The sequence below is a fragment of the Apus apus genome, chromosome 1 (genome assembly GCF_020740795.1).
Source record: "Apus apus isolate bApuApu2 chromosome 1, bApuApu2.pri.cur, whole genome shotgun sequence".
NCBI classification, from domain to species: Eukaryota; Metazoa; Chordata; class Aves; order Apodiformes; family Apodidae; genus Apus; species Apus apus.
The window spans coordinates 949494-964100 of NC_067282.1; the positions used below are offsets into that span (position 1 = coordinate 949494).

General features: G+C 57.8%; 2 protein-coding genes across 2 annotated transcripts in view; one reads left to right on the forward strand and one right to left on the reverse strand.

The window, feature by feature from the left end:
- The first annotated feature begins 273 nt into the window (after positions 1-273).
- On the forward strand, positions 274-8440 carry P4HA3 (prolyl 4-hydroxylase subunit alpha 3). Its single transcript, XM_051641253.1, has 13 exons — positions 274-464; positions 2131-2273; positions 3031-3251; positions 4239-4388; positions 4492-4543; positions 4740-4897; positions 4982-5158; positions 5668-5732; positions 5883-6042; positions 6678-6740; positions 6997-7065; positions 7899-7995; positions 8207-8440. Exons 1-13 carry the CDS (start codon positions 274-276, stop codon positions 8275-8277), a joined length of 1617 nt encoding a protein of 538 aa, XP_051497213.1. The 3' UTR covers positions 8278-8440.
- Positions 8441-12348: 3908 nt separating this feature from the next.
- PPME1 (protein phosphatase methylesterase 1) overlaps positions 12349-14607 on the reverse strand; it is a 39847-nt gene continuing 37588 nt past the window's right edge. Inside the window, exon 14 of the mRNA XM_051608762.1 lies at positions 12349-14463. Within this exon, the coding sequence (XP_051464722.1) occupies positions 14445-14463 (19 nt within the window). The 3' untranslated portion in view covers positions 12349-14444. The remainder of the gene's footprint in view (positions 14464-14607) is intronic.

Consider the following 14607-nt stretch of genomic DNA (forward strand, 5'->3'; position numbering starts at 1 on the left):
GGCAGGAGGGAGGCAGGATGGGATGGGGACAGGCAAGAAGGGGCCAGGCAGGATGGGATGGGGACAGGGACAGAGACGGGATGAGGCTGGGACAGGGTGGGAACAGACAGGAAGGGGACAGCGAGGACGGGGACAGGCAGAACGGGGACCAGCACCCCCCACCCCAGGCCAGCGTGGCGGATCCGGGGCACAACCCCCCAATTCTCCCCCACCCCCCCAAGGCGGGGCCTCCCCGCCCCCCCTCCCCGCCCTCTCCCGGCGCTCGGCGGGGGGATGCGGTGGCTGGGTCCGGGGGTGCTGGGGGTGCTGGGGGTGCTGCTGTCCCTGCTGCCGCCCCCCAGCCCCGCCGACACCTTCTCGGCCATGCTGAGCGTGCGGCGGGCGCTGGGCCCCGAGGGCCGCCTGCTCCGCCGGCTCCGCGCCTACCTGCGGGAGGAGCGCGGCCGCCTCCGCCGCCTGCGCAGGTACCGGCCCGGGCTGCGGACCCTGCCCCCGCGACCACCCCCCTCGGACCCCGCTCCCCGGCGCCCACCGCCCCTCAGACCCTGATCCCCGGCACCCACCGCCCCTCGGACCCCGATCCCCAGCACCTCAGACACCAATCCCCGGCACCCACCGCCCCTCAGACCCCGATCCCCGGCACCTCAGACCCCAATTCCCAACACCCACCGCCCCTCGGACCCTGATCCCCAGCACCCACCGCCCCTCAGACCCTGATCCCCGGCACCCACCGCCCCTCAGACCCCACCCCCGGCACCCACCGCCCCTCGGACCCCGCTCCCCGGCACCTCGGACCCCAATCCCCAACACCCACCGCCCCTCGGACCCCGCTCCCTGGCACCTCGGACCCCGCTCCCCAGCACCCACCGCCCCTCAGACCCTGATCCCCAGCACCCACCGCCCCTCGGACCCTGATCCCCAGCACCCACCGCCCCTCAGACCCTGATCCCCAGCACCCACCGCCCCTCGGACCCCGCTCCCCCGCACCCACCGCCCCTCGGACCCTGATCCCCAGCACCCACCGCCCCTCGGACCCCGATCCCTGGCACCTCAGACCCCGCTCCCCCGCACCCACCGCCCCTCGGCCCCGGGGTGGGAGCTGCCTGGGAGGGTGGGAGGGGAGGTAGGGTTGTACTTTGGGGGGGACAGGGGCCACTTGGGGTGCGGGGCTTGTCCTCGTGTGTCACTCTGTGTGTGTTGTCCCTCAATAGCCGCTGGTGCCCACCCCCCCCATGTCAACCCCTCCTTCTCTACCCCCACCATGTCACCCCCCCATGTGTCACCCCATCATGTGTCACCCCCCCCATGTTCCCCCATATCCCCCCCATCCTCTCCTCAGTGTACCCCCATGGATCGCCCCCCTTGTTCCCCTGTGTCCCCCCATGTCACCCCTCACCCTCCCCCCATATGTCCTCCCATGTGTCACTGCCCCCCCATCCTTGTGTGTGTGTCCCATGGCCTCCCCATGTGTCCCCTCCCCAACGTCCCCTCATATCACCCCCCCCATGTCTCACCCCCGTGTCCCCCCATGTCCTCTCCCCCATATCCACCCCAATGTCCCCTCGTGCCACCTCTCCATGTGTCACCCCCCCATCCTCCTGTGTGTTTGTGTGTGTCCCAAACATCTCCCCCCATGTCACCCCCATGTATCACAACCCCATGTCCCCTGTGTCCCCCTATTCATGTTGTCTCCCCAGTGTCCCCCCCAGTGCTCCATGTCCTCCTCCAATATCTTCCCTACGTCCCCTCATGTGTCTTCTCCCATGTCCCCCTCAATGTACTCCCTTGTTACCCCCTCAAGTGTCACTCCCCCCTGTCTCCCCAGCACCCAGTTTTTGGGGGTGCCCCTAAATAAGAGCTTGGGACATCATGGGTGGATGGGGATCACAGCCAGGACACTTCTCACTCCCCCCAGGCCATGTCCCAGGAGGGGGTCACAGCATTCCCAAGGCACAGGCCATCCTCATGTACCCACCAGGGGTGGGCATCTACCAACCTCTGTGAGGTTTCCTCACCTCTGGTTTGGCCAAAAAAAAGTAGATGCTGGGGCCAAGCTGACCAACTATGGGGGGGGCTCAGACCCCAGACCCCACCCCAGGGCTGTCACCACCCACAAGTGATGCCTCGTAGGTTTTATGAGAAGGTCCAGGCACTGCACCAGGACTCCAAGGCCTCAGTGGACAACCCCTTGCTGGCCTTCAGCCTCATCAAGCGTCTTCACTCTGACTGGCCCAATGTCATCTACAGTGATGAGGCCACCGAGAACACCCAGGGTATGGGAGGAGGTGCTTGGCCATGTGTCCTGTCACCTGAGGAGAGCTGTGAGGTGACAGGGAATTGGTGGAGGAGCAAGAGAACAGGTAGTGGAGCAGGAGAACAGGTGGAGGAGCAAGGGAATGGATGGAGGAACTGGAGATTGGATGGAGGAGCTGGAGAATGGATGGAGGAGCAGAACAGGTGGAGGAGCTGGAGAATGGATGGAGGAGCAGGAGAATGGATGGAGGAGCAAGGGAATGGATGGAGGAGCTGGAGAATGGATGGAGGAGCAAGGGAATGGATGGAGGAGCTGGAGAATGGATGGAGGAGCAAGGGAGAATGTGTGGTGGAGCAGGGGAATGGATGGAGGAGCAGGAGAATGTGTGGAGGAGCAGGAGAATGTGTGAAGGAGCTGGAGAATGGATGGAGGAGCAAGGGAATGGATGGAGGAGCTGGACAATGAATGGAGGAGCAGAAGAACAGGTGGAGGAGCAGGGGAATGGATGGAGGAGCAGGAGAACGTGTGGAGGAGCAGGAGAACGTGTGAAGGAGCTGGAGAATGGATGGAGGAGCAGGAGAACGGGTGGAGGAGCAGGGGAATGGATGGAGGAGCAGGAGAATGTGTGGTGGAGCAGGAGAATGGATGGAGGAGCAGGAGAACAAGTGGAGGAGCAGCATGTGGGGTCCCCGGGAGATGGAGAAGCGCTGATCATGGTGATTCGCACCCCAAAAGCTCATTAATCCCACTCCACGCACCCCTCTACCTGCCCTCAGCCCTCCACGCTGCCTTCAAGGAAGTGGAAGAGGAGCTTCCAGGGGCTGAGGACCTGGACGGGGCTGCCCAGGCCCTGATGAGGCTGCAGGATGTCTACGCCCTCAGCGTCAAGGGCTTGGCCAGCGGCGTCTTCCAGCGCGTCGGGACCGCCCGCCCGCCCCTCTACAGCCCCGGCCGGCGCGTCGCCCTCTCTGCCGACGACTGCTTCCACGTGGGCAAGGTGAGGAGCAGCCCCACCAGCTCCCCAGAGAGCTTTTCCAAGGCTTTGGAATGTCGGTGGCACCTGGGTGGGCGTTTCTTCCCACCTGGATGTGGAGGGGACCCGCTGGGCTTCTTGCTTTGTGGCTCAGGGGGATGAGCTGGTGGCCTGGGGAGAGATCCTGCCCCAGCAGCCTGGCTTGGTGTGGGATCAGCCCTCAGATGGGGATAAAGGTGGATCCATAAATCCTGGGATGGGGGTTGGGTGCTTTGGTAGAGGTTTTTTGCTGAGGGCAGAGACCTTTGAGTGTCACCACAGAGCTGGGATGGAGAGTTAGAGGGTGGGATGGGACAGGGTGAGGTGGGGTTGGATAGGATGGGATAGGCTAGGGTGGCATGAGATGGAGAGGGATGGGATGGGATAAGATGGGGTGGGATGGGATGGGGTGGGAGGAGATGGGGTGGGAGGAGATGAGATGGGATGAGATGAGATGGGATGGGATGAGATGGGGTGGGGTGAGATGGGGTGGGGTGAGATGGGATGGGATGAGATGGGGTGGGATGGCAGGGCATGGAATGAGATGGAGGTGAAGACGGACGTGTAGATGAAAGTGGAGATGGAGATGGGGATAGAAATGGGGATGGAAATGGGGGTCGAGCGAGATGGATGGGGATGGGACAGGAAAAGAATGGATGGGACAGGATGGGGATAGGAATAGGAAAGCAACAGGATGTGATGGAACAGGATGGGTGGGAATTGCAATGGGATGGGATGACGTGGCATGGAGGTGGGATAGGACGGGGATGGGATAGAATGAAGTGGGATGGGACAGGACCAAGATGAGGTGGGAGGGTGCAGGGGTGGAATTGGGATGAAGATGGTGATGGGGATGGGGTGAGAATGGGGCTGGGGATGGGATGGGAAGGTACAGGAGGGGATGGGATGGGGTTGGGTGGGATGGGGGAGGGCAGGGAGGGGCTGGGCCAGCTGGTGGGTCTGGCCTTGCAGGTTGCCTACGACACAGGTGACTACTACCACTCCATCCCCTGGCTGGAGGAGGCCGTCAGCCTCTTCCGCCTCTCCTACGGCAGCTGGAACCCCGAGGACAGGAGCAGCCTGGAGGATGCTCTGGACCATCTCGCCTTCTCCTACTTCATGGTACAGCCGCCAGTCCTGTCCCCGTCACCCTGGTGCCCAGTGGAGCCAAATGGTGGGCAGGGGGGGATGCTCATGAGCTCTCCACCCCTGCCCCCCCATCCAGGCTGGAAACGTCTCCCACGCTTTGAGTCTCTCCAGGGAATTTCTCCACTATGGTAGGTGGGGCAAGCTTGGGTGTGGCAGGAGAAGGAGAGAGGTTTTGGGGGTGTCCCCATCACCTCTCTGTGGCACCAGCCTCCTTCACCCCATTTCTTGCCCCAACATGGGGTAGTTCTCCAGGCACTTCGGCCAGGGAAAGGTGGGGGAGGTGATGGGGACACGGCCCTTGGGGTGACACCACCTCTCTGGCAGACCCCAGCAACCAAAGGGTGGTGAGGAACGTGGCCAAGTACAAGAAGCTGCTGGAGATGGGGAAGGTGGTGAGCACGGAACCCCTGAGGCGCCCCAACAGCACCCGCCTGCGGAGCCGTGACGCCTACGAGGAGCTGTGCCAGCGCCCGGGGGGGCAGGTGGGGCTGGCAGGAGGCTGCCGTGGTCCCCCACCCTGACACTGTCCCCTCTCTCACCTCCTCCGTGGTCCTCTCTCTCCTCAGCAGGCCCTGGAGCATCTCCCACACTTGAGCTGCTCCTACGAGACCAACGGCAGCCCCTACCTCCTTCTCCAGCCCGTGAAGAAGGAGGTGGTTCAGCTCCAACCCTACGTGGCTTTGTACCATGATTTCATCAGTGATGCTGAGGCTGAGACCATCAAGGGGTTGGCAGGGCCATGGGTGAGCTGTCTCCGTGCCCAGGGATGTCCCTTTCCTGGATGAGGGTGTCCCAAGAGCCAGTGGTCCAGGGTGGGCCACACTGAGCAAGCAAACAGGAGGGGTTTTAAGCCAGGAGAGTTGGGGTGTTGAGCCTGGAGAAGAGAAGGCTCCAGGGAGACCTGAGAGCACCTTCCAGGGCCTGAAGGGGCTCCAGGAAAGCTGGGGAGGGGCTTGGGACAAGGGCAGGGAGGGATGGGAGCAGGGGGAAGGGTTTCCAGCTGGCAGAGGGAGCTGGAGCTGAGATGTGAGGGAGAAATTCTGGGCTGTGAGGGTGGGGAGAGCCTGGCCCAGGTTGCCCAGGGAAGCTGTGGCTGCCCCATCCCTGGCAGTGTTGAAGGGCAGGTTGGATGGGGCTTGGAGCAGCCTGGGCTGGTGGGAGGTGTCCCTGGTCATAGCAGGGGGGTTGGAACCTGATGGTCTTTAAGGTCCCTTCCCACCCAACCCGTTCCATGATGCCACGTGCTCTCCAGCTGCAGAGATCCGTGGTGGCCTCCGGGGAGAAGCAGCAGAAAGCCGAGTACCGGATAAGCAAGAGGTAGGAACCCCCTCCTCCCTCGTCCTCCAGCCAGGAGGACCACCATGACCCCAGTGCTGGGGAGGTCTGGGTCCTTCACACCCAGCAGTGCCACGTGTGGCTTTTGCGGGGGGGAGGTGGGGGGGGTCTGAAGGTGGGGTGCTCCCACAGTGCCTGGCTGAAGGACACTGCCCACCCCGTGGTGCAGGGGTTGGAGCGGCGCGGCGCCGCCCTCACCGGCCTGGACCTGAGGCCACCCTATGCTGAGTACCTGCAGGTGGTCAACTATGGGTTGGGAGGACACTATGAGCCACACTTCGACCACGCCACGGTCAGGGAGCTCCTTGGATGGTCCATCGGGTGGTCACGGGGTGGGTCCAGGGGGGTGGTGGTGCCCAGGGTGTTTGATGCTCTTGGGATGGTCCAAGGCAGGGGGGGGTGATCCTTGGGATGGTCTCTCAGATGGTCACTGGGGTGGCCTTGGAAATGGTCTTTGGGGTGTTTGGTTTTTTTTTGGTAGTCTCTTCCCCCAGGTGGTGGACCCTGGGGTGGTCTCTGTGGTGAGCCCTGAGGTGGTGTCCAAGGTGGGGGGGGTGGGGGTGGTGCCCCTGCAGTGGTCCTTGGGGTGGTTCTCAGGGTGATGTCTGGGATGGTCCACCAGCTGTCCTTGGAAGTGGACCCTGGGGTGAACCCCATGATGGTCCTGGGATGGTTACCGGTGGGGGGGAGGTCCCTGCATTGTCCCCTGGGGTTGGCCTCACGGTGATGATCCCTGGGATGGTGCCTGGAATGTTCCTGGGAAGGGAGGAAGGAAAGAGGGAAGGAAGGGGGAAAGGAGAGAAAAGAAGGGAGAGGTTTCCCTGGGGGCAGCTCAGAGCCACCAGCTCAGTGTGGGCGTGAGGTGCCTCCAGGATGACCCATGTCAGCGTGGGACTGACCATCCCCATCTCCTCTCTCTTGGGGCAGTCCAGGAAAAGCCCCCTTTACAGAATGAAGTCGGGCAACAGGATCGCCACCCTCATGATCTATGTGAGTCCCCCCCCCCCTCTGTTTCCAGGCTGCCCCTGCACGGCCATCAGTAGGGTTCAGAGTGAACGGGGTCGGAGATGGGCGAGGGCAGCCCTCAGTCAGCCCATGGTGGGTGTTAAACGGCAGCAGCTACGGAGTATTTCAGAGCTTGTGCCGTGCTGCAGTGGGAGGCTGTGTGCCTCAGTTTCCCCACGCAAAGCAGCCACACCCCAGGGGAGGGGAAGGGCCACAGCTCATCTTTCTGCTCCTTTTCCAGCTGAGCGCAGTGGAGGCCGGAGGCTCCACTGCCTTCATCCATGCCAACTTCAGTGTGCCCGTGGTTAAGGTGAGGGGGACCCCCTGGGAGCCCCCCAGGAGCAGGGAAGGGGGGGACACTGCTCTCTCATGTCATGTATCTCACAACCTGTCCCAAACCCCAAACCTAGGGCTCCCCACTCTTCTTTTGGGGGTGCCAAACTGCCACCCTGGGGCTCTTGGCTTCCTTCAAGGGGTGCCAAACCTCAACCCTTGGGGTCTCAGCTCTGTTTTGGGGTGCCAAACCCCAATCCTGCAGCTTCCAGCTCTGTTTTGGGGTGCCAAAAAAACAATCTTGGGGATCCCAGTTCTATTTGGTGTGTCAAAGCCCCAACCTCAGGGCTCCCAGCTCTGTTTTGGGGTGTCAAAACCCAACCCTGGGGCTCCCATCTATGTTTTGGGGTGCCAAAAACCAATCTCAGAGATCCCAGCTCTATTTTGAGGTCCCAGATCTCCCAGTTCTGTTCTAGGGGTGTCACACCTCATCCCTTGGGTTCCTGGCACTGTTTTGGGGTGCCAACCCCAATCCTGGGGGTCTTGGCTCTGTTTAGGGGTGCCAAACCCAACCTTAGCTCCTAGCTCTGTTTTTGGGGTGTCACACCCCAACCTGTGGGCTCTCAACTTTGCTTTGTGGTGGCAAACCCCAATTTTGGGTGCCTGGCTCTGGTTTTGGGGTGCCAAAACCCCAAGACTCACAGCTTTTGTTTTGGGGTCTCAGACCCCAAGTCGTGGGGCTCCTGCCCTGTCTTTGGGGTGCAAATACCCCAAGCCCAGGTCTCCCAGATTTGTTTTGGGGTGCCAAACCCCAATTCTAGGGCTTCTGACTCTGTTTTTGGGGTGCCAAACCCTTTCTCTGCTCCTCAGAATGCAGCTCTTTTCTGGTGGAACCTGCGGAGGAACGGGGATGGTGACGGGGACACCCTCCATGCTGGCTGCCCAGTCCTGGCTGGGGACAAGTGGGGTGAGAGACCATGTTTGGTGCCACCCTGGGGGTGGGGGGATGACACAGGGTTGGAGGGGGCAGCTCTGCTGGTGGGGAGGTGAGAAGGGCTGGGGATCCAGGGAAAACCTGGATAATAGGGGGGAAATAAAACGTCACCCATAGCAGAGTGGGGCCAGAGAGGGAGGTGCAGGGGGACAGAGGCAGATGGGGGGGTCCTTGTCCCTTCCAGTGGCAAATAAGTGGATCCACGAGCACGGGCAGGAGTTTCGGCGGCCGTGCAGCACTGACCCACAAGACTGAGCCCCCCGTGGGCTCAAGGACGTGGCACCCACGGGTGACAAAGCCACCCAAGGAGCTGCAGCAAGAGGAGGGAGGGAAGGGGGTGGCAGTGGCACAAGGTGCTGCTGGGGACAGTGGCACTTGCTCAGCTGTGGCTGAATCCCTGGTGAAAATAAAAGTCAAAAGAGACGAAACCGGAGTCTGTGGGAAAACACCTCGATGTGGTGCCTGGTGGGATGATGTGTGGAGGGGCTTGTCCGTGTCCTCCCACCCCTGTCTCCAGCACGGACCCGAAACACACCCTCAAGCCCCTTCCCTCAGCCCTAGATGTAAAGTCTCTCTGCTGGAAGGGCTGGGAGCCAGGGACAGGGCATTTCCTCAGCCATCAGTAGGTTTCAGAGTGAACAGCCCAGCCCCAGAACCGGCACAAAGCCCGCTCGCTGCCCTCCCTCCAATAAACCTGCTGCAGTGCCTGCCTGCGCTTGGGGCTGATGGTGCAGCCCTTCACCCTGCTCTGCTCCCGAAAACAACCCGGGGGCCCCTGCCCTGCACCCCGGAGGGGTTTTTTGTGCCACTCCTTCCAGCCTGGCCGCCTCCCCCCACGCTCCTGCCAGCGCCGCTGCCCCGGGGCCCGGGACAAGCTCCTGTTCTCTGGCCCGACTGCAGCGTCTGCGTGACTGGGAGGGGAAGGAGGAGGGGGGGCAAAAAAGAGGCAGCAGGAATCTCTGGCAGTGCCTGGAGATGGGATAGGGGGCCTGGAGATGGGGCAGGGGGCCTAGAGATGGAGCAAAGAGCCTGGAAATGGGGCAGGGGGCCTGGAGATTGGGCAGGGAGCTTGGAAAGGGGGCAGGGAGCCTGGAGATGGGGCAGGGGGCCTGGATATGGGGCAGGGAGCCTGGAGATGGGGCAGGGGGCCTGGAGATAGGGCAGGGGGCCTGGAAATGGGGCAGGGAGCCTGGAAATGGGGCAGGGAGCCTGGAAATGGGGCAGGGGGCCTGGAGATGGGGCAGGGAGCCTGGAGATGGGGCAGGGATCCCACGCCCCTTTCCCTAGGTGCTTCCAATGGGAAACAACCCGGATGAAGCGAGGGTCAAGGAGGAGAAACTCCCTGACTCCACATCCACCTTTTCATCTATGCAGGTTAAAATCCTGCTGGATGGAGATGCAGAGGGAGGAGCCCAGGGAGACTCAGCTCCCCAAGGGGGGGGGTCCAGGCCACCCTGTCACCTCTCAGCCTCTTTTAGCTGGAAGCAAAAGGCTAAAAATTAGGGAGGGGAGTGGAAAGCCCAGGCAGACATCTCCCAGGGTTCTGCTTGCTTTGGGTTAAAAGAGGTGCATTTCTCCACTCCGGGGCTGGGCTTTACCCAGCCTCAGATTAACCCTTCCCTATCCACAGAGGGAACGAGCTGTGAGCAGCACTTGGGCCTGGGGAAGAGGAGCAGGATGTAAAATTTCAGAGGAAATTCCAAATTCCTGCTCTTCACAGAGAAACAACCACCTACTATAAAACACAGGGTCCAACACGACACAGCCAGAGCGCCAGGGTTTATTACTTCCAGATGTTTCTGTACACGTGGGAGAGGAAGGGAAAAAGCAAAAGCTGTGGCTGAGGCATCACCCCCTCCTCCCCACCTCGGAGTGTGGGAAAGGGATGGGGGAATATTTCCGATGAGGAGAGGCTTCCGTGAGTCACCAGAAAAACCCAAGGCTTGGGTTTGGCCCCAAGGATGTCCCAGGAACAGCTGGATCCACAGGCTGCTCCAAGGAGCTGCAGCTAAAGGGAAAGAAGGAATTCCCACCCCGGGCTTTTCACAAATGCTTTATTTGTAGGTGAGAGAAACGGACACGGAACGAGACGGGAACAGGATGGGGCTGACACGGGACACCGCGCCTGGTCTCTGGGGAACTGACACACACACACATATTTTCCTTTTGGAAAAGCAGCACATGGCACAAGGTCACCCCACCAGACTGGGAAGGCTTGCCCTAAACTGGCCAAGCATCCAACAGCAGAGCTCAGAGCAAACACCCCAGCACGATCCCGCGGGATTCAGATCCTTACGGAGAAGGAGCTGAGGGTGTGGGGTCACCAAATGGATCAGGGCAGATGATACAGCCAGAGGGGGCAGGAGGGGCAGGACCAGTTGGACCAGATGATCCTTGAGGTCCCTTTCAACCATGTATTGATTCCATGAACACAAACTGCAGGTTTGGGTTGTGAGTGGAGCACCAGGCTCAGAGATGGGTCTTCTAACGTACCAGGGCCAAGTTTTCTTGGAAACAACAACCCAGAAACTGTTTTGGCCTTACCTGAAGATCTCCCGTCTAGATTTTCAGGAGGTTTGAGCACCAGTTCAAACCAGTGAATGGTTGATTGCCAGACACCTCTGAAGATTTCTCCTCCCAGGCCCTTCAACACTCAGGATTAAAGGCAGTAACGGAGGGGAGGAGAAACGTCAGCGCTGAAGTCGAGGAGGTGGAGAACATCAGCACAAAGCTGGTTGTTCTCTCCTGCTCTGACACCTGCTGGGTGCTCCCCCGTTCACTGAAGATCCTGTTGAACATGGCAGCAAACTCATCAAGGTTTTGGAGTCCTGGGATGGTCCTGCTGGAGGAGAAGCCAGAAAGTGGCTTCTCCCTGTTGCAATGGCTCAGCTTTCCAGAGGACAAACAAAGGAGGTTGACACCAAACCGCCCCAGTGCAGCATCTTCGGGGCTGCTGGTGTTACCAACAGGATCTCTCACAACACTGTCACCTCTGAGAGTTCCCCAGCTGGGAGCTCAGTTTAGAAATCACTCTGTGCTTTACTGTAGTGCTTATTTATTGATTTTTTTTTTTCCCAGAGGGTGTCTGGGTAGCACAGAAAGCGGCCTCCACTCCCAATAACCGCTGGTATTTTTTAATGGGCTTTGCTATCACCTCCCACCCACTTCACTCCTGGAGGCTGAAGACAAAAAAAAGACAAGGCTCAAATATATATATATATAAAAAACCCAAATTCCATCCAGGGAAAAGATTCAGCAAATGTTTCAGCACCTGTTTCAGTGCCTGAGTCTCTGCATCCATCACCCCAGTCACTAATCAAAACACCCGCACGGGGGAACTGGGCTGGCCAAAGCACGTGCAGGGACACAAGAGCTCTGTGCTCACAGATCTCTATCCAAAGCAAAGCCACTCACTTCTGCACTCCAGGAAATGTCTTTTTTTTCCAACAATCCAAATGCTCCTGGAATCTCCAAGTCACCAAGGGTTTCAGCTGGTGTGTATAACCCAGAAGCTGGAAAAACCTGCCCTGGGTCTGATTTGAAAAAACTAGAGAGAAGTGAACCCTGCAACAAACCACCCTCCCAAACTTCATTTTCTGCTCCTGCCAAGCCCTGGGATTTTTCCAGTGTGAAAGTTTCCAGTGATCCTCAGTCCAACAACTAGAACAAAAGCCAGAGAGATTTCTAAATAATCCAAAGCACCAGGGTAGAACTAGCATCAGCTCAGACCCCTCCTGCTCATCTGCTTTTACACCAAGCCAGCCCAAGGCTGCAGGCTGGGGGAAAACACAGTGACAAACTGGGAGCTTGGGGAGGATTTTCTAGATTTCCCCATTTTCCACCAGTCCAAGACAACATTTCTTCTCCATGCAGCTACTTTCACCAGGGCCTGTGCTATCCTTCACCTCAATATCCCTGCCTGGAGCTCCCTGAAGAGGGAGAAGAAACTGCAACAGGAGTAATGTTTTTCAGACAGAAGTGCAGTCTCAGCAAGGCAGGTAACTTGACAGGCAAAGGGAACCAATCCCCCCTCCACCCACCCACCCACCCACTATTCCTGCTGTCCCTGCAGCCACCTTTCTTTGAAGCCAGCACTGCACCAGTCCCTGAACCCATCCTGTGCAGGCCAGTCCTGCCAGCTTGGCACCGAGTGACCCCACATCCAAGAGGCTGTTGAAGCTTTTCCTTTTTCCCCCCCTCACTCACTTCTCAAACATGAACAACAAAAGACAACCCTGGGGACCCCACGGGACTCAGAAGCTGTCACTCATTCCCTTCATCACCTCCACAGAACACAAAACTGGTTTTGCTTTTGCTTCCCATGGATTTTGTTTTGTGTTTTTTAATATCTTTCAAACCGTAAAAGCAAATGCAAGGGGGTAACACAAGAGGGAAACTCAAGGAGTTACCACAGTGAATCCAAGTTAGATCCTCCACGTTACCTCAGCACAGAGGATTGGGACTTTACAGAGATCACTGGTGAGTGTGACAAGAGGCACATGCTTAACTATCCCATGAAGTGAGACTTGGGCATCCACGCTGCACTATTTCACCTCTAACCATTTGTACAAAGGAGTCATGTGGAAAGGACCAAGAATTTTGCCAATCTTCAGGGTACAGCTGGGGAAAGTCACCTCAACTACTGAAGGTCCATTTAATCCATCAGGAAGGAAAGCAAGGAAACCATCACACCAAGGTCACAGGAAACGAATGCAATAATTAACAGTGACTTACAGAGGGAAGCGCCAGGAATTGCTCTTGTAACACCTGAGGCTGATGGCCAAAGAGCCAGGAGAGAGGAGAGCTCTCTGCAATGAGGCTTTCTTGTCTCTAATTCAGGCATTTCCCACCCTGATGTCTCAGGGAAGAGGACATGAAGCAAGGCCATGACTGCTGTGTCCGGGGCTCACACACCACTTATGGTTGGACTCGATGATCTATGGTTGGACTTGATGATCTTAAAGGTCTTTTCCAACCAGAACAATTATGTGATGGAACCAGAGCCTCTCCATCGGGGTAAATGCCAACATTAAAACAGGCTTTGCCAGCTCTTCACATCATCATCTTCACACCTGCACCTCCCAAGTGCCAAGAATTCATGAGGGCTCTTGTCACAGGGCAAAGACACCGATGGCAGCTCCCAAATCAGGCTGACAACAGAACTCTGCCTCAGCAAAGCAGAGTTAAAGAGCACTGCTTTCTTCATACAGCATCAAGGGCTCATGGACACAAGGCAAAAAGAAAATATTTCAGACATCCAACAGCAAAACTACTGAGGAAAACTGCGCCGAAACGTGTCGGCTCTTCGGCTCAAGAGGGATTCTTAGGCAAAAGGAATCTGAGGAACTGTCTGTGGATAATTTAACCCTGAAGAAAAGCTCTCTGTGTAGCTACTGCATTTACATGGAAATATGGAAGGCAGGCAGTGAAAGGATCTAGGGAGTGACAGTGAAAACAAGGTCTTTCCTCCAGTACCGGGGGGAACAAAATGCAGCAGCCCCAGCTCTGCGTCACCACCAGCAGGACTGACTCCAAGCTCTTCCAGGCTTTTATCTACTGCATTTTTCTCATCCAAAGGCTGATCCCTGCTACAAGAATGGAAGCATAAACACATTCCAGGCACAGAGAAGGGCCAAACAGGCAAAGTGCCTGCAGGCCATGTTGTTACTGCTGCTCTTGGGTCTTCCTCCTAAGCTCAGCCCCAGAGTCCCCTGCCCGTCACGTGTCTGCAGGAGCTGGAGTTACCCAGGCTGTTTTTCTCAGTGAGAACTTGAAAAGAGTATTAAGAAAGCTGCAAGACTCTGAAATGGAGCTCATGGCCCTCCCTCACCTTTTTGTTTTACAGTCCTGTCCAACTGTGCCCAGGAAAATAGCATCTAGGCTGCTCCTGCAGCCCAACTGGTAAGGCTGGCATCGGTGAGACGAAACCTGAGCTCCCAGGGAAGCTGATTCCTCATCTGCTTTCGGGGGAAACAACGTGCATATTAAAAATACCAAACCTAAGGGGCACTTCAAAGACAATTTAAGACGATTCCGTGGAGAAATCCTGAAGCCTTTGGCAATGCCCTGTGGATCTGGACTGCCAACAGCCCCTTGGCAGTTGGGTCCAAGGAAGCCTGAGAATTGATGGAGATCGGAATGATCGACTACTTGGGATTTCAGGAGGTCTTTCCTTGTGGCAGCAGAGGGGAGCCCACTTCCAAGGGCTTGAAGAGCTTTTCATGGTCTTCAGCACAAGCTGCTTCCCAGCAAGGAAGTCCCTAAGCATTTACACATTCTGGAGAACTAGTTCTAGGGGATGAAATCTCACACCAACTTCTCACTGCTGCTGAACTGGAGAGATGAAAGGATATGGATACATCACAGTGGCCTCTGGTGCAGTTTATTTACAACAGGACTCAGTGCTGGAGAACACCAGGGTATTAACAAGCAGGAAACACACTAGGAGGGAAAAAAGAGAGTTGAAGAAAAGGTCACACGTTAAAATCAAGGTATTCTTTGCAGGTATTTGACTTTGTGACACCCTGAATGTAGCTGATCACCCAAGATCAAACAAGACCACCAGGAGTCTATCATGTAGGTTAA

Excerpts from the sequence above, each read along its gene's own strand:
- P4HA3 (XM_051641253.1), top strand. The coding sequence starts at position 274 with ATGCGGTGGCTGGGTCCGGGGGTGCTGGGGGTGCTGGGGGTGCTGCTG. Across the intron at positions 7,066-7,898 it reads TCAGTGTGCCCGTGGTTAAG|AATGCAGCTCTTTTCTGGTG; the intron begins GTGAGGGGGACC and ends TCTGCTCCTCAG. Across the intron at positions 7,996-8,206 it reads CCTGGCTGGGGACAAGTGGG|TGGCAAATAAGTGGATCCAC; the intron begins GTGAGAGACCAT and ends TGTCCCTTCCAG.